A 25,696-nucleotide genomic window follows, 5' to 3' on the forward strand; every position below is an offset into this window, starting at 1 on the left:
AGATAGATAGATAGATATAGATAGATAGTAGATAGATAGATAGATAGATAGAGATAGATAGATAGATAGATATAGATAGATAGATAGATAGATAGATAGATAGATAGATAGATAGATAGATAGATAGATAGATAGATAGATAGATAGATAGATAGATAGATAGATAGATAGATAGATAGATAGATAGATAGATAGATAGATAGATAGATAGATATAGATAGATAGATAGATAGATAGATAGAGATAGATAAGATAGATAGATAGATAGATAGATAGATAGATAGATAGATAGATAGATAGATAGATAGATAGATATAGATAGATAGATAGATAGATAGATAGATAGATAGATATATATAGATAGATAGAGATAGATAGATAGATAGATAGATAGATAGATAGATAGATAGATAGATAGATAGATAGATAGATAGATAGATAATGGATATTTCTGTTTTTGGTCATTGTTTGTTTTTTGTCAGTTTTGCCATCTGTAAATAAATTATGTCTGGTCATTAAAAAATGTGTTTCAATTAAATTTACACCCAAAAGTAAAAAGTGCTGTGCAAGAATCCCAACTGAAAAAAATAGCCCAAAAATTAAAAATATCCTTAATTTTGTGTTTGTAGTGTAGCTAGCTAGCTAGTGAGATAGATTGATTGATTTACTTTATTAATCCCCAAGGGGAAATTCAAATACTTAATAAAAAGAACACAATCAAAAAAGTTTTAGAATGAGCTCATTTTATTCATTTAGCTAATTAGAAGGTGGTTGTTATTAAATTCGGATGGTTATTTAGTTGACATTTTAGTATATCTAGTCATTTATTAATGATTTATTAATTTATTAATAAGTGATTGTGTCTGTAATTAAATAATTATGGAATTTTTAAAGACATTATCGTAATGAACATAAAAAAACATTTTTATTTTTACCCCTATAATCCTCCTTGAGTACTGAAGAAATAAGGCATAATTAAACTCTTAAAAGTGCTTGAAACATACTTGAATTAGACCTTGAAAAATGTGTACGAACCCTGAATTAAAGGAATGTAAAATCAACATTTTGACGAGAAAAAACAGTAAATTAAAGGGTTAAGTAACACAAACACTGTAAAGGAGTGTTCCTGTATCGCAGTCATGAGTCCAAGGAGGAAATGATATCAGACAGCAGACACATACACTCCTATTTATTTGATCTGTGTTTGACAAGAGCAGACACAAATAAATACAAACCTGTGGAAGTGATGCAGAATACAGAAAGAACGGATAATAAATAGACTACTCCTGAAGGTAACATCGGATTTTTAAGTTATCACAACGACTATCCTCATTTTTCACCTGATCTGAACCATATTTGCACTGTACTGTTTATAACACAGTGATGTAAAAGCACACAGCTCCATCTAAATATGTATATTTATGACGCATTGTTGCTTATTATGTAAAAGAGAACATCTGTAAAGCAAATCACAAAGGAGGAAGTTAAACAAACGGGTCTAACGTCCATGTCGGTCTCAGAGCTGTGACATGTGTTAGTAGTGGATGACGCTGTAGCCTGCATCCTGAACTGTTGAGTAGATTGTATTATCTGTAACACAAGCAAACGTCACAAATGATACGTTTAGAATGAAGAGACACAACGATGACGATTACTGGCCTTTTTTGAAACAGTCTGTACCTCCAGTGTTTTGTGTTGGATCTGGTAAAGGTCCTCTTCTGTAAATGAACAACGAAAAAAAGAGTGAGAATTTATAAGAACAATTACACTGGGTTACAAAAAAATGTTTTTGCAAGTTGTCTAGGTTTTTTCAACTGAATTAGGACCATTTTGCACCGCTAAATCCAAAAATGACATCTGTTTTTCTCAATCAGGTCAGGTTTTTTTTGCTAATTTGATTTTGAAAAATTTGATTGTCTCACAATCTGTGTCCAAACTTTATCTTGGTCATCAAGTTTAATACCAAAATAAGACTGGTAAGCACACTTCATGAAACTTGTGACTTGATTCCTGTTAGGTACGATGGTGTATTCACCGCAGATGTAGCAGAATACGTCAGACTTACTTTTGCAAGATCTTACTTGCACCTGTAATATTAAAAAAAACATTAATCATAAATTGGCAAAAGTCAAATCTTCAGAACTCGTTTATTGCAAGAAATATGAAAGAATTTTGTATCATATGATGTGAAAATGCCCATAAATGTAAGCAAAAATGTTAAAAAGCCAATTTGTAGCATAGTTCAGAAAGTTGACCTGATTGAGCAAAACTGATGTGATTTTTGGATTCAGCACACCAAAATGATCCTAAATCAGCTCAAAAAACTTCAACAATAAATTTGTTGTTGACCAGTGTAATGGACAAAACTGGAGTAACTCATGAATAAAAAGACGTTTTCCTCGCAAATTAAAAAAAAAAAAAAAAAAATGTCTTTATGATAAGAGCTCAGATTTAATACATTTTCTTTAACCCCTTCAGCCCTATCAGCCCGCCTGTGGGCCGAAAAAATTATATTAATGTTCATCTACTATAAAAATATAATAATCAGGACAATGGATGTTTTTTTTCAACTTTTGCTCAAAGTTTAGACCCTAACGTTAATAAAAGTACATCAAAAGTGTATTTTAGTGCAAAATTTAATGTTCAAACATGATTTTTAATCTTTGTGGGGTGAAATATACACTATTAAAAATCTCCGACACGAACAATTAATTTATGCAAATCATCATCAATCCAGCCGAAAAAAAACAGGCGAGGATAAAAAATTTGAAATTCTCTTTTAGTTTGTTCCAGTTTACTCAGGCATAGTAATAGATACAATATTTTAGACAATGGGAATAGATTCTGTGAGGTCTGTAAATGTCCACAGACACCAAGAACATCCATATGAACCTTATTATTGTGAAGGAATTCTTCATTTACTTTGGGTATGTCTGTTTAGGCGTTTTTCCCCTGAAAATATGGTCAGGGTTTAACAGGTTAAACTAAAGAACATGGATAAAATTAGCACTACCTCACAAACGTTACCACATAGTACAGTTTGAAATCTGTGTGAAAACTCATTCTCTTCATTAACAGAATATTTTAACCGATCATAGTTGTGTTTGATTTCAGTTATTTTCTGTTTATAGTTCAATCCTATTGTATTTTTTAAATATTTTTTAACTATGTTCATTATTGCACTGTGGGGCCTTAGAGTTTTTGTAATTGCAGTTTTCTGTGTGTGATGTACATGTGGCATAAGAACAAACAATAAACCTGACTTGGACTTTAGGGCGGGACATAATTTAACCTATCACTGACTGACAGATTGAGAGACAATTGGGCCATTGGGCAATTTTTTTTTTTTTTTTGTAACTTTACTAACTCATGTATTTATTTATTTTAGTGCAGTTTTTAATATTTTATCATATATATGGGTTGTTTTTAGTTGGTGTTTTTTTTTTTAATTCTTTGTTTTATTTCATACTTTGCAAATTGCAATTTCGTTCTGTAACAGCATCTGGGATGTTTTTATTGAATGACAATGACAATTCAAGTTGTTGATGTTATTCAGATTTTTAAGGAAACTTTGTAGATGTAAACCTGATCATAATATAATATTTTTTTCCCTGTTGTTATTTTACAGGTCCGGCCCACTGGAGATCAAACTGGGCTGAATGTGGAACTGAACTAAAATGAGTTTGACAGTCCTGGGTTACAGCTTCCTTAGGGCATCACATTTTTGGGACTTCTTTTCCGATCAAGCTCTTAATTTGACCAGTTAATCTCTTATATATTAGTAACTCCCCCCAGAAAATTTTGGCAATAAAGAAATCAGCAAAAATATGTGATTTTACCCATTTTTGAGTGTCAAATGACCTTGACCTTGTCTAAAATCATGTGACTTTGACCTGTACATGATTTGAGACCTTCATAAACAACAGTAGCATCCCCCAAAAACTCTAAAACCTCTAATATGACATCTGCATGAGCAAATGTGGCAGAACTAACTGACAAATGCAGGATTTTCCACTGAAAAATAGGACCAATGGCCCTGTATCTTACCGGCCAAATGAAAAGCTTTGGGAAATGTATCCAGATGCCATTTATTCTCCCCCAGTTCTGTGTATTTATTCTATTACAGAACTAGCCCATGTTTTGCTCATATTCCAATCAGATCTGTAAAAAATTCAAATTCCAACTAGATATCATCGATACTGATTTATTGGATCAATCCACGTCCTATCTATTATAATGGGAACATTTTTCAAAGTCGTACCAAATCCAGAATCAGATCCAGATCGGAATAATTTCAATCCCTTGTGTTGACATCATACAGAAGCTGTATACCAAGTTTGAAGTCAATCAGAACTGGAGTTTGGGAGAAAAAAGACGATTGAAATGTTTTCCCCATAAGAGCCCATGTTAAATTTTGCATCAGTTCCAGATCCAGAAGAAGACCCTGACCAGCATGTGGACATTATGTTTGGGTCATCTCCCCATCAGGGCTGGACTGGAGACATTTACACTGGATATCATTTATATTTACTGAGTTATTGCATCCATCCACTTCCTATCTCTTATAATGGGGAAATTTTTCAAAGTCGCACCAAATCCAGAATCAGATCTGGATCCAAATAATTTCTCTAACTTTTGTTGACGTCATCATAAAGAAGCTGTATACCAAGTTTGAAGTCAATCGGAATTGTAGTTTCAGAGAAGAAGACGATTGAAATTTTTGTAACGGGCGGCGGATGCCTGTTGGCCCGTAAGCTAAAATGGGTTTTCTGCACTCGGCTGACGAGCACCCTAAAGATGGCAGGGTGTGTGTGTGTGTGTGTGTGTGTGTGTGTGGGGGGGGGGTCTAAAACTTTACGGATTGGGCCGAAATTTTTTTTTGGGAGTTACTAATATATAAGAGATTAACTTGTCAAATTAAGAGCTTGATCGGAAAAGAAGTCCCAAAAACGGGACACCCTCGGCCTCCTGCCGCCCCTCCCTGTGTTACCTGACGATCGGTGGAAACAGTCGAGAAGGCGCAGCTGCAGTTGGAGACCTTTGGCTGCTGTAGAAGTTCTCGTACAAAACTGGAGCTGACAGATTATAAACAGACAAGTGAAAAGGCCTTCAGATCAAAGTGCACACATGTGTATTCTGATTACTTCCTTCTAAGCATTGATTCATTTTCAACGCCTCAGTAGTTTCAGACACTATCGCTGCATTCTTTTTTTCTTTTTCACTAGTGTTTCTTCAAGAGTGTTTTTGTTTGCAACTGAGTTATTACAACCAAGTAATTTCCCTTGTGGATCAATTAAGTTTGTCATTCATACCCAGAGGTATCAAGTAAGAAAGTACAAATACTTTGTTACCTTACTTAAGTAGAAATTTTGGTTATCTGTACTTTAGCGGAGTATTTATTTTTCAGCCGACTTTTTTCTTGTACCTACTCCTCAAGATTATCATCATTAACGAAAACGAACAAACTGACGAAAACTAGAATTGTAAAAAACATTTTCGTTAACTGAAATAAATAAAAACTATAATTAAAAGAAAAAACGATAACTAACTGAAACTGTATTGTGTGCTTATAAAACTAACTAAAACATATAAAATTATGGCTCAAATTCCCTTCGTTTTTGTCTTTGTCAATGTCGGATTGATATGAAAGCGATTTATTTCCCTTGAGCAATTTTCTCTGCTGGCACCATATGATATTTAACGGTCCGTCACTTGTGTTCACTTGTGGTTTCCAGTCGTCTTCTGGTCCCCACTCTACCTGGAAACATGGAGACTAAAGCCGGGAGAAAGCAGCAGAGTCCTGTCTGGGATTTATTGAATACAACGACAGAGAAGAAGAAAAAGATATTAAAAAGAAACTAAAACTGAACTATAACTAAGCATTTAGAAAAAAAAACAACAAACTAATAAAAACTAGCAAACCTGCTCTAAAAACGAATTAAAACAAACTGAATTAGAGAAAAAAAAGTCAAAACTAAAATAAAACTAAACTATAATGAAAAATCCAAAACTATTAGAACCTTGGTCCTCCTTACATTTTAAAAATAGCCTCGTTATTCCTATTTCATTTCAGCTTGTCTTCATTCTGGCTTGTCATCTTTCACATAAAAAAAAAAAAAACTATCCAGATAAATCGCTCCATCCGGATAGAGTGAATTTGATTGTGGTTGGATGAGAAAAAACATTCTACCATTCCAACACCCAATGGGTTTATATGTGATCCATCGCACCTGACTTTTTGCACCATTCCAACACTTCTATTCAACTAGTCATCTCATCCTCCGCTCCATGAAACACGTTAATGCCTTTAAACTGACAAAACAGAATGACTCCATATTTTCTTCTTGCTTTGATGTGAGAAAAATAATATTACACTATGCCTATAAATAACACAAACTTCAAATTTTTGTCTTTGTTTTAGTGCAAAAAACCCCCCATTATATTAGGTTTATGCATTTGGCAGATGCTTTTTTCCAAAGCGACTTACAAGGGAAAACCAATCAAATCACTCAATCAATCAAATTTTATTTATATAGCGCCAGATCACAACAAAAAAGTTATCTCATGACACTTTATATAGAGTTGGTCCAAACCAGACTCTAAGCCAATTTACAGAAACCCAACAGAATCCTCCAGGAGCAAACACTTGTGACTGGAGACAGTGGAATGATGATGAAGGCAGGAGAGAGGCAGGACCACCGCAGCAGGTCCAGAGATAATCCTGGGAAAATCTGTGATAATCCTGAGAAAAACCTTATTAAAATATTTAAAATGGAATGTCTGACAATGCTAGGTCAGGAGGTGTAGGAGGTATTATGAAAATATTTACATTTACAAACTATCCTGTAACAATAAAATGTGAATAACCTGAACAAATATGAACAACCTGGAATGTCTAAAAAAAATTCAGCACAATTTGAACTCTTTTCTGCCTGTTCCTCAGTGTTTAGTGTCTTTGTAGAGCTGATCCATAATGCACATGTAGAAATGACAAGTTGAGGCAGAATATTGTTAAAAACGCACACAATTTTCTTAAGTTTTTTTAATTTCAATTTCAGTTTTTTCAGGTTATTCGCTTTTTTTTTTTTTGAATAGTTTATAAAAGTAAGTATTTTCATGATTTAATGGGGTTTTTTGCACTAAAACAAAAACAAAAATTTGGAGTTGTCATTATTTATAGGTTATTATGTTAATATTTTACTGGTCTGACCAACTGCAGATCAAATCAGGCTGAATGTGGAACCTGAAAGAAAATGAGTTAGAGACCCCTGTTTTAAACCCTAGTGCCTCTACTTGTATCTGAGTACTGAATGGAAATCCTTTGGACTCCTCTGTTCGTACCTGGTGGTTTGTCGCCGGTGCGTCTCAGATTCACAAAGTGTTCAATATCTTCCTGAACGTCGGTTTGTTCCAGAGACTTCCTCACTTCCTCATACAGCTGCACACATTAAACAGTCTTTTCATATCTACACTGGGTGACCACGAACAATAAAAACTACAAATCTAACAATAAATCACTGTCACGTGGTGTGTGAGCCAAACACTTTTTTTTACCTCATCACTGGTCACACACTGCTGCGACAGCTGGTTCACATGCGTCCAAACTGTGTTTCGGAGGAAGTTGATCCTCTCCATTGCCTGTTTTTCAAATATCTGTGCACCAAAAATAGACATTTAGCCCAGTCACATGATGGGAAATGCATGAACTATTTGGCTGTATGTGTTGAGTGCATCAGGATCTCACTTCACAGGCTTTAACGTGCTCCTTCTGCCATTCATCTTTGATCTTCCCCATCGCAGACACATTCTGCTGGTATAATTTATCTGACAAACAAACGCAAACATCACTAAAAACAATACACACACAGTTTACAGTCTCAGTGTCTGAGATTCAGCATCATCTATGCAAATTTGGTATTTTTTTCTCTGCTTTAGTAGTGTATTCTATTTATATTACATGTAAGTATTGATTTTATCTCTTCACACTTCTTTTTTTTTTTTTGTGTAGTTTTTTTTTTCCAAGAGTGAGGGGGAAAAAATTATTAGACCATCAAAAGTCATCAAAAACAATGGTTATGCAATCAAGTACTGACTCTTTTTAGAACAGCAAACTAATTTTTGGTGTTGCAACCCTGAATCTGTAATTTGTCCTGTTATCCCACCCTGGCCTGTAGAGGGCCAGTGGTGTATTTGTCTATATACTGAACAACAAAAGAAACGCAAGTATGTTTCGTATTGGTTTATATGGGAGTTTATTATGAATATTGGTTTCATATGAGATATTTATATCCAGCTGTGAAATTTACAGTGGCTCTCTCTTGCTGTCCTTGTAGCACTGAGCTGACGGTCACGGAGACGGGCCAAGCGAATATGGCGATCCTGATTACGGGTGGTCACACGTGGTCTTCCGGATCTTGGTCTGTCCCGAGTGGTCCCGTGTCACGGAATCGTGTCCTCAGCCTACTGATGGTGGACTGGTGCACTTGAATGTCTGGCAACGTTGCGAGCCGTTAAACCAGCATCAAGCATACCAATGGCGCGTTCTCTCAGATTATCGTTAAGGCGAGGCGTCGTGGTAATGCAGTAACTTTTGAATCTTACCATTTCTTTTTATAGCCCCCGGATAGACAAAGGGAATTGCCACTCCCATTTGTTGCTCCCACTACCATATCATTCAAACGTACCGCACCTCCGATACTTGTGCTCAACACCACTCGTGGTCGTGTTTGCCTGCAAACACACGCTCCAATGGTTACAACTCACTTATTGTAATGTGTATCTCAGTTGACAACTCAACAGGACAGCTGAACTCTTGCCTAAATTAACGACCAAAACTTGCATTTCTTTTGTTCTTCAGTATATGTATGTGTGTTGAAGTCCAGGTGGCTGTATTGGATTGGTGGAACGTGCGTCCTGGGGATTGGCCAGCCTGGAGCGCACAGGCCGCTAATTGGTGGAGGAAGACGGAGTCCGCCTTTAAAACCGCCTGTCGACAACACAGCCCCCCTCCTCGTCCTCCCCTGCTCCCAACTAACGCCGCCAGTTTCGCATCATTAGAGAGAGAGAGTTTCCACATTTTGAATTCTGTATTTATGCACATCGTAAATAGTTTATGGACACTGCAGCACTTGTTTAGGGTGAGAAGTCAATTTTATTTTCATCACGTTTTCTCCTGTTTTTGAGCTAGGAGGCCAGGTTAGTTCTGTGTATTTTTTTTCTTTTATTTTTATTTGGGAAGTACAGAGTGATTGAGTTGGTTTTGTTTGTTATTTTTGTCACTGCTCACCCTACATTAAATAAACTGCTGCTCAGTTTTAATCTAACATTATTTGTCACAGTCTTCCTTGGGAGTGGGAATCGAGTGGGGAGTCATTTTAGGTTATGCCTTTTTTACCCATAGACTAGGGCGTAACATTGGTAACAAAAATGAACATTTTGACAATATCAGTGGCTGAATAATAGAATATAAGATTAACAAAAGAATACAAGCGCAAACACACTATATATAATAAATTACAAACATAAAAAATCAGATATGGTAGAAGCTTCGGGCAATAAAACAGTAAAATGCAACAATAAACTGTAAAGTGCAAAGTAAAATGGAATTACATATATCAGATTGATAAGCTTAGACTCTTTCAAATATTCCTTGTTTTCTTACTAAGGCTGTGTATCAGCAAGAATCTGGTGATACGATACAAATCACAATACTAAGATCACGATGCAATATATCACGATATATCATGATACTGTTAAAAAGGCCATTTTTTATTGGTTTTGTTTCTTTTTTTGAAATGATTATTTCCTGGAAGAGTTGGATTACACCAGAAATCTGCACAAATACTAAACACATTTTAATTTGATTAGAACAGGATCTAATGCTATCAGAAAAAATTTTCCTGTGTTAAAACTTAAATTCTGTTTTACTGACATTACAGTTGAAGATCCTGTTCAAATGTTCATATTCTATTAGTTCAGAACTAACCCCAGAACATTATTTTTATGCGATCCCAACAAAGGAACTACCATAAATAATAAGTAAGACATAAACAATAAAGAAAACTGAAAAACAAAAATGAACCTATGCCATGTCAGCATTTGAATAAATACCTAAAAAATTGATACAGTTCTTTTTAATATCGATACAGTATCATGAGATAAAATATTGCGATATATTGCAGAACCGATATTTTCTTACAGCCCTATTTCTTACACATTTCTTTACCCAAGTCCAAATGTAGGTGAGGAGGTACAGAGGAGCTGTTTTTTTTCAAGCGTACCTGCTTCTTCTGCGTTCTGTTTGGCCTGCTGTGCTTTTGCATAAAGCTGAAAGGTCAGAGGAAATGACAGATCAAATTAGTAAAGGGGATATTAGTGAACTAACAGTGCATTTACATTTCCTTTTACAGTGTGTACATAGAGCTTTCCACTGGTACAACACTGTGATCTGAAACAGGACATAAGGTGCAGGGTTTACATCTGGGTGCTTCTATGAAACTGGGTTTATTTTGGTACCTGGCACTTTTCCAGCTTTTTAGACCCAATAATAAAAGAGAAATTTAGACATATATCCCCCAGGATGGACCTAATGATGACCTCAGATAAATGCAAAAAAACAAATTCATACTCTTGCTCTGAGCCATCCCAAAATTAATGAATTTTTAATAAAATACTGGGGCCAAAAATAGGACCAAAATTGGGACCTGAAAAGCTACTTATAGGTGTCAGTGCATTTGATCTGGACCACATGGCTGTAAATGGTCTTATAAAAAGTTATAAATAAAGACACTGTGTGAAATTCGATGATTCTAGTGTTTTTTTCTAATCCAGACATGGAGGTTTTCTCATTCCAGGTTCAGTGTGTAACCCATCGTGTCCACTTGCATTACATTGTTGATTGTTAATTGTTAATTTATTTGCACAACATAAAACAGCAATAGAAAAAACAACAACATTCAAACAAGTAACAAAATTGTGCAGGAGAGGTTAGAAGCCAAAAAAGAAGGTTTATATGAATACCTCCCCCGAAATGAACAATACACACAAAAAGAATTTAAAAATACAATATAACTAAAATAATAAACTAAAGTAAAAACAGTAAAAATGTAATCCACATTACAAATCATCAAATACAAATCGAGTGATACACAGCTTTACATTTTTTCATGAATTAAAGTCCTTTTCAGATGCTTTTTAAACAATGATAAAGTCGATGTTGATTGAAGTTCAGGTCTTAGATTATTCCACAGATTTGGTCCACGATATTTCAGAGAATACTAACAGACTGAAGTTCGGCAGTACGGAAGAGAAAATTTGCTTGAAAATCGTGTCGGAAAGTTGTGAATAACAGAAGACAACTTAAAGAAATTGTGAAAAACTTTAGGAAGAATATGAGTTAAGTGAACATATTTGTACATGAAGACACAGGTCTGGGAAACGTTCACATCAAAAACTGAGAGAAGATTGAATTTTTGGAAAAGAGGAGCAGATGAGTGGAGTCTCTGAGAAAAACTGATCATTCTTAAAAATTTCTTTTGAATTAAGAGAATCTTATTGAGATACGTGGGACAGGTTGCCGCCCAAACAGTATTGCAAGAAATAATGTAAGGATAAATTAAGCAATAATAAAAAGTCAAGAAACAAGAATGATTTATCAATGAACTTGCAGAACCTGCCCATTTAAATACATATAAATCGCGAATGATTTTGCAACAGTGGTCACTTTTGTGAAACACTCTGCCTTGCATAATTAGTTCAATTCCCAAAATGTACCTGTGAGACAATAAAGAAATATTAAAAAAAAAAAAAAAAAAAGTGGCACGTAATTTTTGTGTTCTTTTGACCGTGTTACATGTGGATTTTCGTATTAAACATAATGTAAAATAATCTAAAAATGTCTTTTATATGAAAAATAGCTTCTCTTTTATCTCAGTAAGTATTTATTTTTAAAACAGACCCAAAGTGCTTCCAAACTTCATAACATTAGTCTACATCTGGTTTGAATTTTTGCCCCCCATGTCCTGTTTTTAGGACCAGTTTCATAGAAGCCCCCATCTATACCCATCCTTAAACATTAGATTTCAGGATATTTGTCCACGTAGTCAAACACTATACTGTCAGTCAGAGTGCTACATGTGACGTCTACTTTCTTCAGCACTTTTTGTATTTCCAAAACTATAAACATTAGGTAGTTATTATAATAATTATTATTATTTTTGAGCCAAAATATAATTATCCGCGGCTGAGTTTTTAAACAATGCGTCATTCTCTAACAGCTGTGTAGAGGTTTATCAAAGGAGGGGTAACATTCAATGAGAACTGAAAAATAATGATTTCAAAGCAGTACAACATGCCTGAAAACTTATGAAATTCCACTATATATTGAATTCTTACCTAATGCTTGGCTTGCTTGTTTGTTTTTTCACATAAATTAAGACTTTTCCTGTTTAAACTGAGGCAGAAAAGGCATTTGCTTGATACTCAACCCCCCAAATGAAAGTTACATCCATGCTGAGTTTGTTAGCCTCTTAGCATTATTATATTTTTGGCTGAATTGTGGTATCTGCGTAAAGTGACACAGCAGTGTCAGGAGGTTAAAAAACAACAATGAGGCTACTGAGATACTAAATACTCACTTGCTGAGTGAACCACAGTCTAAATGTACTAAGTGTAAAAGTGAAGTAAATGCAAAGTAAATGCACTTTAGCTGGTGTAAAAATAAGGAAATGCATCCTTTCTACTGTACCTTGTCCATGTGCTTGGTGTTGTTGGTGTTTCGATTCACATTCTGGTCTGCTTCTTCTTTATCTCTGCACTTCTGCTCATAGGTTTTCTTCGACTAAAGAATTACAGAATGAAATGCTTTAATACAGATCCATACAGGGTGTCCGTAAAGTCTGTTTACAGCTGAACACATGCATTACTTCTGCCAAGGGGGGGGGCTGTTTTCAGGGGGGTTTGTCTGTCTGTCCGTGTGCAAGATACGTCAAAAAGTTATGGACAGATTTGGATGAAATTTTCAGGGAATGTTGACACTGGCTCAAGGAACAAATAATTACATTTTGGTGGTGACCGGGGTGGGGTGGGGTGGGGTGGTGGTGGTGGTGGTGGGGGGGGGGGGGGGTAATCATGAACTGATCTGCCTTCTGTGCTCTCTGAGTGCTTTTCCAGTTACAAAACCAATAAGAATAACTTATAATAATTTTATTTATATAGCACCTTTAAAAACTGAGTTTCCAAAGTGCTTTGACAGACAAAGCAAAAGTGCACAACAGCAGAATAAAAACATAGCAAACAACACATAAAAGAGATGAGTACAGCAAACATGACTAACTTTGAATGTATCACAGTGGAGAGGGCAGAAATAACAGAACATGATGCTGTCAAATGTGAAATGAAAGAGTGGAATAAACAACATCATGTATATCAATATAAATGAATAACCAAAACAGGGTAACATTAAATATTCAACATTAAAACAAGACATCACATGAAGGCAAATCTATAAAAATGCATTTTAAGAAATGACTTAAAAGATGACACTGAAAACAATGAAAACATTTGTTCTTTGCGCCAGTTTAACATTTCCTGAAAATTTCATCAAAATCTGTCTATAACTTTTTGAGTTATCTTGCTAAAAAACAAACAAACAAACACGCAAACACACAAAGCAAAGTGATCACAACACCTCCTGGTGCAGCTAACAAGAAAAGCACTCTGAGAGCACAGACCTGCGCCAAGACAGACCGCTAGACAGATATACGTAGTTAGACAGTGACAACTTCAAATTTTAAAATTTGTTTTAGTGCAAAAAATAACATTAAATTATGAAAATATTTACATTTACAAACTTTCCTGAAACAATAAAAATGTGGATAACCTGAACAAATATGAACAACCTGAAATGTCTAAAGAAAATTAAGCACAGTTTGAACTATTTTCCACCTGTTCTTCAGTGTTTGGTGTCTTTGCAGATCTGATCTATAATGCACATGGACAAATGAGAAGTGGAGGTAGAATATTATTACCTCTGCCAGGAGGTATTGGGATCACTTTGCTTTGTGTGTTTGCATGTTTGTTTGTTTGTTAGCAAGATAACTCAAAAAGTTATGGACAGATTTTCATGACTTTTCAGGAAATGTTGATACTGGCACAAGGAAGAAATGATTAAATTTTGGTGGGGATCGGGGGGGGCAGATCTGTCTTGGCGGAGGTCTGCGCTCTCCTGCTTTTCTCGTTAAAATTGCACTTACTTTTCTTAAGAAATTTCAGTTTTTTCAGGTTATTACCTCCGCCAAGGAGGTTATGTTTTTGCTGGCGTTGGTTTGTCTGTCTGTGTGTGTGGAAGGTAATTCAAAAAGTTAAGGACGGATTTGGATGAAAATTTCAGGAGATGTTGATACTGGCACAAGGAACAAATGATTAAATATTGGTGGTGGTGGGTGGGTGGGGGGTGGGGGGGGGCACTGATCTGCCTTGGCAGCGGTCTGTGCTCTCCAAGTGCTTCTAGTTCACATCTTTTTTGTTTGGATAGTTTATAAAAGTAAGTATTTCATAATTTAGTTTTTTTTAATAAAACAAAGACAAATTTGGAGTAGTCATTATTTCTAGGTTATTCTGTTATTATTTGACTGGTCCAGCCCACTGGAGATCAAATCAAGCTGAATGTGGAACCTGAAAGAACATGAGTTTGAGAGCCCTGGATTAAAGCTTTAAAAGCAAACATTAAAATTTTAAAATCAATGCGATAGGTACCAGTTTCATAGAAGCACCCATTTGTAAACGTATCCTCATCATCACAGAAGTTTCAAACAGCCCCACAGCTGATGAGACAGATGGTCTGTGGTCAGTCTGACTGTAAACACACACAGTTTGTTCATGTCGGTGAGCGAGCCTTTCTTTCCGTCCGCCAACACTCTGGAACAGTCTTCCTCTGGACATAAGGCAGGCATGCTCTGTGGATGTTTTTAAAGCAAAGCTCAAGACCCACTTGTTTACTCTGTGTTATAAGTCTTGATGTGCTTTTACTGTTAATGTTTTTAGCTTTTATGTTTATTGTGAGTGATTTTATCTCTGTACAGCACTTTGATTGAAAGCGCTTTACAAATAAATTATTATTATTATATGATTATTATTATTACAGTTTGTTCATGATTACATCCACTAATAACCAGCTCCTTCAGTGCCACAGACGAACATATTTCACAGTTAACTGCTTTGAGTGAAGTAGTTCTCCTTCTGCTAATGGGTTTAATGGTGTTGGGTGATGCCATGTGGTCTACTTCCCAGACAGAGCCGCCCCCCCCCCCCCCCCCACCAAAGAGGAAGAACACAGAAGAATGATTATGACCTTCTCACCGTTTTCACAATACATGTGAAACTTTTCCGACACGGATTCCTCATCAGCTGCTTAGTGTGCACACACTTCTGTTTTTCTACAGGTGGATTCAGTCACAGGAGCACAGGTAACTGAATATACTGTGTCGTGCAAGTTACTTCCAAACTGTACTTTACGGATTACTTGTTATACTTCCTCCCACTCGTTTTTGAATATGCAAATGAAGTCATACTTTGTTTTAATGTACTGTATGTATCAAGGTCATTAACGTTAACGAAAACTAACGAAATGACGAAAACTAGAATTGTAAAAACATTTTCGTAACTGAAATTAAAAAAAACTATGATTAAAAGAAAAAACAATAACTAACTGAAACTGTATTGTGTGCTTACAAAATGAACTAAAACGTCTAAAAATTATGGATAAAATTCCCTTCGTTTTCGTCTTTGTCAATGTCGGATTGATACGAAATCGATTTATTTCCCTCAAGCAATTTTAGCCACTGGCACCATATGATATTTAACGGTCCGTCACTTGTGTTCACTTGTGGTTTCCAGTCGTCTTCTGGTCCCCACTCTACCTGGAAACATGGAGACTAAAGCAGCAGAGTCCTGCCTGGGATTTATTTGAATATGACGACAGGAAGAAGAGAAAAGAGACAACAAAACTAAAATTAACACTAGAACTAAGCATTTAGAAAATAATGAAAACTAATAAAAACAAGAAAAGCACTTGGAGAGCGCAGACCTCCACCAAGACAGATCTGCCCCTCCCCCAAGAATAAGTTAGATTTAAAAAAAAAAAAGTAGAATTAAAAGATAACGTGTGTGTTTTCTACCTATCACATAAAAACATAAATGCATAAAAGCATAAAACATAAAAAAAAAAAACAAACTGGTGCCACACCTGTATCTTTAGAATAGAATAGAATAGAATAGAATAGACTTTATTTGCCATTTGCACAGATACATCGCAGTATAGGTACATTGGAAATCTTGTGCATTTCCCTGAGTCACAGAGTTAGAAAAAGACATGAATTAAAAACAGAAACAAAACATAAACACTGCTAAAACATATAAAAACAGTTATTGCACAGACAAACACAAATACACATTTTTAAAATAGAGTACTGATCAGAAAAAAGTGATAATAATGATAACAAGAAAAGCACTTGGAGAGCGCAGACCTCCACCAAGACAGATCTGCCCCCCCACCCCCCTGATCACCAAAATTTAATCATTTGTTCCTTGTGCCAGTATCAACATTTCCTGAAAATGTTATGAAAATCCATTCGTAACATTTTGAGTTATCTTACTAACAAACAAACAAACACACAAATGCGCAAACACACAAAGCAAGTGATCACAATACCACCGGGCGGAGGTAACTATCAAACCTGCTCTACAAACTAATTAAAACGAACTGAATTAGAGAAAAAAAAAGTAAAATTAAACAAAAGTAAATTATAATGAAAAATCCAAAACTATTAGAACCTTGGTATGTCTATGTTTTTTCATGTTTTCTTGTAATCTGTTTTATTTCTAAGGACTAAGTAGGATTACTTTTGTTTCTGCATATTCAAAATAAAAACTAAAAAAACAAACTAACTCGTTACTGTTATTTAAAAGTAATTCCTTACCTTACAATATTACTGTCTCAGAATTGTAATGTGTTACATGACTTCTGTATTACATTTGAGTTACATACAGACTCTTGTCATAATAGATAGTAGAGCCTTTGGACAAATACATTTGCATCTGAAGTACATGTGGACGGATATATGGAAGTAAATCTGTCTCATCAGATTTGAATTATAAAAGCCATTGAATTTCTAGCACTGAATTTTTTTTTGCATTGAAATTAAGCATTTGAATTTTTTGTCTCTGAATTCAACTATGTTCATAAATTTAGAAAAAAAAATTCGGATGCAAAAAAATTCAGATGAAAAAAATTCAGATGCAGAAATTCAGATGCTAAAAAATTCAGATGCAGAAAATTCAGATGCAAAAAATTCAGATGCAAAAAATTCAGAAGCAAAAAATTCTGATCACACATCCGCGCTGACCATCTTCCTGCATCGGCTCACCTGACCAACCTAAAGTAACTCAATTGGCTGGCTGTCGGTTCAACTTGAGATAGAATTGATTGCTTTCCTTGGTGTCCTGGATGTGTGATTCTGAATTTTGTGCATCTGATTTTTTTGCTTCTGAATTTTTTTGCACCTGAATTTTTGTTTTCTTCTAAATTTATGAACATAGGTAAATTGAGAGACAAAAAATCAGATAGTAACTGACATTAACTAACATTATTTTTCTGAAATCCCAACAAAGGAACTAACATTATTTAATAAGAGTGTTAAATAACAATAAATAAATATAAACAAATAAGAAAGACAAAAAAAAACAAAAAATGAACCTCCACAATGTCTGCATTTGATTGAAGAACTAAAAATATCGATACAGTACTTTTTAATATCGATACAGTATTGTGAAAGGAAATATCATGATATATTGCAGAACCAATATTTTGTTACACCTCTACTTAAAATGTCGCTTTTTCAGCCTAATTGTCTTGAATCATGCGGTCTTCATCGTCCTGTGGATAATCTGCTTCTCCCAGGCCAAACCCAGACCCGATCTGAGAAGTCTCCAAATATCTACAGTATAATAATACACTGTGGTTGTTGTAAGTGACAAGTATTGGCTTTGTACTCACGTCCATCGTCTTCTTAAACTGTAGCGCCTTCTGTTTGTGGAGAGCGTCCATCTGTTGTTCCACCTGTAACGACACGGTTGGAACTTCACTGCTGTTGTTCAGATGCTACAGTTATTCAGTGACTTTTACGCTGCTGGTAAAAGTGCAAACCTTCTTTCTGGCTTCTCGTTGTTTTTCTCGAAATTCCTCCGTTTCTTGGCCTCGTCTCTCATGTTTTGCGCCAGCTGCAGGTGAGCGAGGCTAACGTGTTCAGTCTCTGCGCAGTAAAAACAGGATTTAGACGGTTCACTACACACAAACCAGGTTCTAAACACAATGAATGATAGAAACTGAAGTGGGCTACTATAAAGATTAAAAAAATACTAAGCACTTACGTAACTTGAAACATGTCCCAGTGACTTTTCAGCGTGCTAAAAACCAAAATAATTTACTGTTGAATACCTGTCACAACACACACACACACACACAATGTGTGTATGGCAGTGTTTATTGGCCTTTTTGTGTTTGTTTTTGTATTTTTTGTACAGCTGCACCATGAGTCAGAGCCAGAGGAAGAACTATGGGTTTACTGTTCATCTAAAACTGCTGATGTACAATGGGATTTTTAACATTTTGTCAAATCAAAATTATGTCTTGTACTGGCAAATGACTTAGACCAACTTCCATTCGTACTACAGTATACTAAGTTAACTAATTTCATAACTACTCAAGTCAAGAATAGGATTTTGAGTTGGTTGTCTTAAAAAAGTTGTTTAGTCAATGATAATTAATCTGGCTCTGCAATTGAGAAAATTAGTCAGTGTAAGCTAAAATGCTGAGTTAAATGGTTGTATAGTGGGGTTGATTTTACAACAGATAAATACAAATACGTACGATAAGTACAAATAACTTGTCTTTTAGTGTTTTCTACTTAATAGTTTAAGTTCAATACTTTTAGCATTAAAGTTGACCTACTTAAACCAATTGATAGTCGATCATTACTTAAATCATTTAAGTGCAATCACTTGCCTCAGATTTTTTGAGTAAACTCTGCTTATCCGGGCTTACAGTGTAACGCCCCCTAACCAAGCTACATTGTTAAGCTATTTTGTCATAAAACAAAAATTCTGACTTTTTATTTGCTTGAATTTTTATGTAATTGGTGCAGAATGAGGTCTGGTGTCATCCTGCTGAAAGAACGACAAACTTCAGGAACAGATATCACAATAAAATATCCAGTCTATGTCTTCACACTAAGGATGTAATGATACGAAAATTTCATATCACGGTTATTGTGACCAAAATTATCACGGTTATCGTTATTATCGCAGTATTGTTGAAATGTGCTCAAAATGTTCAAAAAGTACTTATACACACAATGAAATAGTATTTGAAAAAAAAAAAAAAAATCCAAGCAAACAAACCAAAAAACCCAAATAAAATAACAGCACAATGTACTCTCTGTGGCAGAAAACATTCAAATATTAACATGTAAACATCAAACATACACATGTGCATTAAAGATGACGCCTTATGGACACTGTTTGACCATTTCTATATTACACTGGTCTACAATTTTTAGAAATGATTTGCTTCAGACTTAAATGTGCTAAATGTTATGTATTTTAATAAGATTAATTGGAAAATAAATGACAAAAGTGCCAGTTTGCTGATGTTTTCAAGGTATATGATAAGTGTTATTACACATATATTGGTTTATGTACATTTATATAATAGTTTTATAAATCTTCCACTAAATAGAACCTGTAAGTGAATGTATTCTAATGTGCAGACAGTGTTTTGAAGTAGATCTTGTAGCTCTGAGACAAATATTCCTTTGGAGTCAAACCCATTCTCTCGTTAATTCTTGAATTTCACATTTTGACCCAAGGCTGTGTCTTGGAAAGTTCAGCCACCAGCATTTTTGACTTGATTTTTCTTATCAGTGACTTCTCATGTGGTAAAATTTCATTACTTTTATTCTGGAAGCATTTTCCTTGTAGACCAGTGTTATGTTTGTGTTGAAAGTGTGGTAATCAAACATGGTTATCATGATGATTAGAATTTAAACAGTAATACTAAATGTCGGGAATTTTACTGCGGTTTATCATTATACTGGTAACTGTTACATCCCTACTTCACATATGTGCAGGTCAGCAGTGTGGACACCGATGCAGCCCCAGACCATCACAGATGATAAGGTGACATCTGTTACTGAAAATGTTTGACGTGTAGAACCTGAAAATAAGCTGAAACATGAGCTGGATTCTATCTATCTATCTATCTATCTATCTATCTATCTATCTATCTATCTATCTATCTATCTATCTATCTATCTATCTATCTATCTATCTATCTATCGTTCTATCTATCGTTCTATCTATCGTTCTATATCCATCTATCGTTCTATCGTTCTATAGTTGTTCATAATTTAATAATAAAAATGAAGTTGCTCAGTGGAAAACAATGAAAATCTTTGCCTTTTTTGTATTTTCTCAGTTTAATAAAGATTCAAACAAATGAAAAAAATGCATATCTTAGTTTTATTATTTCTTTTTAATTGTTTTTCTTGGAAATAGGCTTTATAATGTGTGAGAATGTTCCCTGCTTCACTACTTCTTACTACTTCTTCCTTTCTCTTCCTACTTTAACACCTTAAAACCGAAACAACAGAAACAAAACCCACACTGATCATGTGACTGCTGACAGTAGAAGAACTAGACTTGCTGATACAGAAAATACATGGTTGTATTTTTGTTTATTGCTCATAAAAAAGTGAGAAGTCAAGCAAAAAAAAAAATTGCATCTGACTAATAGACTTGAAATGAAATCTAGTCAGAAGTGTCAGAGTAGGTCTTTGAAGCATATTTCAGTGGCAAACAACATCACATGATATTGTGGAGCCAATGAAAATGTCGAATAAAAAACTTCACTCCTAATTATTTTATTCAGATTATGTCTTAGTATTCTTTTCATTGTATTGTTTGTCTGGTTTCATTGTTATTTGTTCCTAAAAAAAATATGCAAATCTAAAAGTAATGGTGTTTACAAACCTGGTTAATGTGACATCAGTGTGCCATAAATATGAAACAAAAAAAAAAAAACAAAACTTCACTCCAATGTGCAAATCAGTTTTCAGTGTCAGGAACAGAACAGAAGCATTCTGACACCTTTTCTCCACACAGTCGAACCTCTCTTTAATCTGTAGTTAATGTTCCATAGTACTCTCATGTTGTTGTTTTTATACTGACAGTCAATAAAAACTTTGAGCTATAAATGTCTGCATATTTCTGCTTGTAGGGGGTTGTAATTATTCATTGTGGATTTATTGATGCCTTAGTGCTGGGGTAGTTCAGAAAATGATGAGTTGTCACGGTTCATTGCACATGGGTTGGTCTCTTTGCAGAAGTGGACCAAATACACACTGAGCAGTACTCAGTGGGTATCTGCACAATCTGAGGATTGGTTTGGAAGGCCGATATAAAGGCCCAAAAAAGGCCACCGTTGTTAGTCCAGTGAACGGCATCATGCCACGTCTATCACGTGAACAACATCTCTGGTCACTGGGTATGGGGGAGGCCGGTTTGAGCTCCAGTAGCATCAAAGGTGGTTGGGGTCCAGCTAACCCAGCCTCAGGACGTATATGACAAACGGGTCAGCGGTAAGGCCAAGCAAATTTTAAACTGCCCTGATCACCCACTTTTGGGGAGTTTAATTTGCTCCCCTCTGGTCGCCGTTTTAGGCTTCCTCAACTGAGAACCGGACGGGCTAGGGACTCCTTTATTAGGAATCTGAATTCAAGTAGCTGATATCTAGTTTTTTGTTTTTTTTTTCTTTTTCTTCATACGTCAATTTTTAAAATCTTTTTATGTGATTATTTATTTTTGAAAGCCCATGGCCATATGGCAATTAACTTGTGTACTGCCCTACTGGACCTTTTTTAACTTGTGTTGGGAAGGGGAGTGGCTCATTGTGTGTTGTCTTGTATTGTGTAATTTTATTGGGGTGGCATCTGGGGGGCTGTTTTCTGCGTATGTGCTTATGTGTTTATGACCCCTGCTGCACACCGAATTTCCTTTTCTAAGGATAAATAAAGTTGAAAGTTGAGTCATACAGCCAGGCGTAGCCAGGCAGCAGCTGATCCAGGCACTACAGCAAGAGTGGAACAGGATTCTGCAGGACACCATCCGACGCCTAGTCCAAAACATGCGCCAACGAATCGCCGCCTGCATCAAAGTAAACGGAGGCCATACCTGGTATTGACTGTTGGGACTTCGTGTTTGGCAGGTGCCATTTTCTTTTGTTAAGTTTTTTGTTTTGAAATGATTCTTGAAACTTTGATTTTGTTACTGTATGCCCATATCCTAAACAAATGATTCATTTGAAAAAATTCCAGTTCAGGGTTTCAAAATAAAAATTATGTCGAAAAATATGGTCTCAAAGTTTTCATTGACTGCGAGTGTACTTTCATGTCATTTAATCTGATAATGTACGTTGTTGTCCATTTATGTTGAAATCTTGATCATCGACGGTGCACAATGATGCATTAGAACTGATGTGTTAAAATGTAGAGAGTAAAATTTAAAAAGCTGTCAAATAAATCAAGTACAGATACCTAAAATACTACTGAAGTACAGTAATTATACTTCACAACAGTAATGTTATGGTGGTGAGATAAGAGACTTTATTGTCAGTGTATTTCCATGCAATGAAATTTGGGTGCAGCTCCATAAAAGAGTCCATTTATACATACACATACTGTTCCTACTGTTCATACTGATAACACTGTTCATACTGTTAATACTGATAATACTGTTCATACTGATAACTGCACCTATTCATACTTTATCCAGTTTTTTATTCAATTAAGCTCTATGCTTATGTTACTTTGATAAATTGTAGATTTTTTTTTTTTTTAATTATATTTTCTTGTCTTATTTTTTTCACTGCGGGTTTTTCATGAATTTCAGTCTCATTCCAGGTTTCATGCGTAATCCATCGTGTCCACTTGTGTTACATGCAGAACCTGCCCAGTTAAACACATAAATCAAGAATAATTTTGCAACAGCGGTCATTTTTGTGAAACACTCTGCTTTTTGCATAATTAGTTCAATTCCAAAAATGTACCTGTGAGAGAATAAAAAGATATTCAAAAAAATAGTAGAGCGTAATTTTCATGTCCTTTTCACCGTGTTACATGCAGATTTTTGTATAAAAATAATATAAAAATTTAATGAATTTTTGATAAAATACTGGGTACAAAAATAGGACCAAAACTGGGACATGAAAAACTACCTATAGGTGTCAGTGCATTTGATCTGGACCACATGGCTGTAAATGGTCTTATATAGACTATAAATAAAGACACTGTTAAGTTTGAAGATCCCAGTGGTTTTTCTAATCCAAACATTTAGGTTTTTCATGAATCTCAGTTTCACTCCAGGTTTCGTGTGTAACCCATGGTGTCTACTCATGTTACATACAGAACCTGCCCATTTAAACACAAATAAATCACAAATGATTTTGCAACAGCGGTCATTTCTGTGAAACACTCTGCCTTGCATAATTATTTCAATTCCCAAAATGTACCTGTGAGAGAAGAAAGAGATATTCAAAAAAAATTGTAGTACATAATTTTTGTCTCCTTTTGACCGTGTTACATGCAGATTTTTGTATAAAAATGATATAAAAATAAAATAAGAATTTAATGATTTTTTTTTTAATTAAATATTGGGGCCAAAATTGAGACATGAAAAACTATCTATAGGTGTCAGTGCATTTGATCTGGGCCACATGGCTGTAAATGGTCTTATATATATAGATAGATTAAATAGAATAGAATAGAATAGAATAGAATAGAATAGAATAGAATAGGACAGACAGACAGACAGACAGACAGACACAGAATTTGATGATCCTAGTGGTTTTTCTAATCCAGACATATGGGTTTTTCATGAATTTCAGTCTCATTCCAGGTTTCGGGTGTAACCCATCGTGTCCACTTGAGTTACATGCAGAACCTGCCCAGTTAAACACATAAATCACAAATGATTTTGCAACAGCGGTCATTTTTGTGAAACACTCTGCCTTTTGCATAATTAGTTCAATTCCCAAAATGTACCTGTGAGAGAATAAAAAGACATTCCAAAAAACAGTAGCGTGTAATTTTCGTGTCCTTTTCACCGTGTTACATGCGGATTTTTGTATTAAATATAATGTAAAATAATTTTTAAAAATGTGTTTTATCTGAAAAATAGTTTCTCTTTTATCTCAGTATTTCTTTATTTTAAAACAGACCCAAAGTGCTTCCAAACTTGCTTCATAACATTAGTCGACATCTGGTGTGAATTTTTAGCCCCTCATAGAACCAGTTCCATAGAAGCAGTCGAATATTATTGCACATTATAATTTGGCCGTTTGGGCTTTCAGTGCAGCGTTCAGTATTGTTATGGCTCTGGTAAAGAAACTGTTCATTAGTGTTGTGTTGCAGGATATGACTGACCTGTGGTGAACACTGAGCACACCCAGTTGCACAGTACAACACACTCCACTGAAGGTGAAACACAGCATTTCCACAGAACACGCTCATCAGGAAATGTCACCTTTTTCAACCACAAAGTCTAAACCATCCTATGTTCAGTGAGTGGACTGACTGCTTCTATTTCACTTTCTGAATCAGGCACAAACACTAATACAGGGTTCTCAAACTCATTTTCTTTCAGGTTCCACATTCAGCCTGATTTGATCTGCAGTGGGCCGGAGCAGTCAAATAATAACAGAATAACCTAGAAATAATGACAACTCCAAATGTTTGTCTTTTTTTAGCGTAGAAAAACAAACAAACATTAAATTATGAAAATACTTACTTTTATAAACCATCCAAACAACAATGATGTGAATGACCTGAAAAAAACCTGAAATTTCTCAAGAAAAATAAGTGCATTTTTAACACTATTCTGCCTCCACTTCTCATTTCTACATGTGCATTATGGATCAGATCTACAAAGACACTAAACACTGAGGAACAGGTGGAAAATAGTTCAAATTGTGCTGAATTTTCTTCAGACATTTCAGGCTGGTCATATTTGTTCAAGTTATTCACATTTTATTGTTACAGGATAGTTTGTAAATGTAAATATTTTCATAATTTAATGTTATTTTTTTGCACTTTGAAGTTGTCATTATTTATCGGTATAATGTAATATTTTTTTCACATCAAACCGAGAAGAAAATCTGGAGTCATTCTTTTTTGTCGGTTCTTCTGCTGTTATTATTTGACTGTAGATCATATTGGTCTGTATGTGGAACCTGAACTAAAATGAGTTCCGCAGCCTTGACTGTGAAATTTTTTGCACTTTGTAAATTCATCCCACGGGCCGGATTGGAACCTTTGGCGGGCCACATTTGGCCCCTGGGACACATGTTTGACACCCCTGCACTATTATCTTTCATAATTTGGGGTTGACTGTAAAAAGATGCAAATGTGTTGCAATAGCATGGGTTCTCTTACTTCATTTCATTGTAGCCGCACACCTTCTTGGACAAACCAAGGAGATCTTTAGCGTATTTCTCCTCGATTGATGCTCTGAAAAAAAAAAAAAAGTCAGAACAGGAAGTATGTGCTAGAGCATTTATCTTATGATTGTAATTTTTCATTAGTTTATG

General features: G+C 35.1%; 1 protein-coding gene across 1 annotated transcript in view; it reads right to left on the reverse strand.

Moving 5' to 3' along the window:
• Positions 1–1,004: 1,004 nt before the first annotated feature.
• LOC115430208 (proline-serine-threonine phosphatase-interacting protein 2-like) overlaps positions 1,005–25,696 on the reverse strand; it is a 32,705-nt gene continuing 8,013 nt past the window's right edge. The window contains 13 exon segments of the mRNA XM_030150120.1: positions 1,005–1,590; positions 1,681–1,718; positions 4,991–5,075; positions 7,342–7,438; positions 7,555–7,653; positions 7,745–7,824; positions 10,281–10,326; positions 12,746–12,838; positions 18,053–18,115; positions 18,203–18,243; positions 18,246–18,306; positions 18,432–18,462; positions 25,542–25,616. Of these exon segments, the coding sequence (XP_030005980.1) occupies positions 1,535–1,590; positions 1,681–1,718; positions 4,991–5,075; positions 7,342–7,438; positions 7,555–7,653; positions 7,745–7,824; positions 10,281–10,326; positions 12,746–12,838; positions 18,053–18,115; positions 18,203–18,243; positions 18,246–18,306; positions 18,432–18,462; positions 25,542–25,616 (865 nt within the window). The 3' untranslated portion in view covers positions 1,005–1,534.

This window comes from Sphaeramia orbicularis, chromosome 12 (genome assembly GCF_902148855.1).
Source record: "Sphaeramia orbicularis chromosome 12, fSphaOr1.1, whole genome shotgun sequence".
NCBI classification, from domain to species: Eukaryota; Metazoa; Chordata; class Actinopteri; order Kurtiformes; family Apogonidae; genus Sphaeramia; species Sphaeramia orbicularis.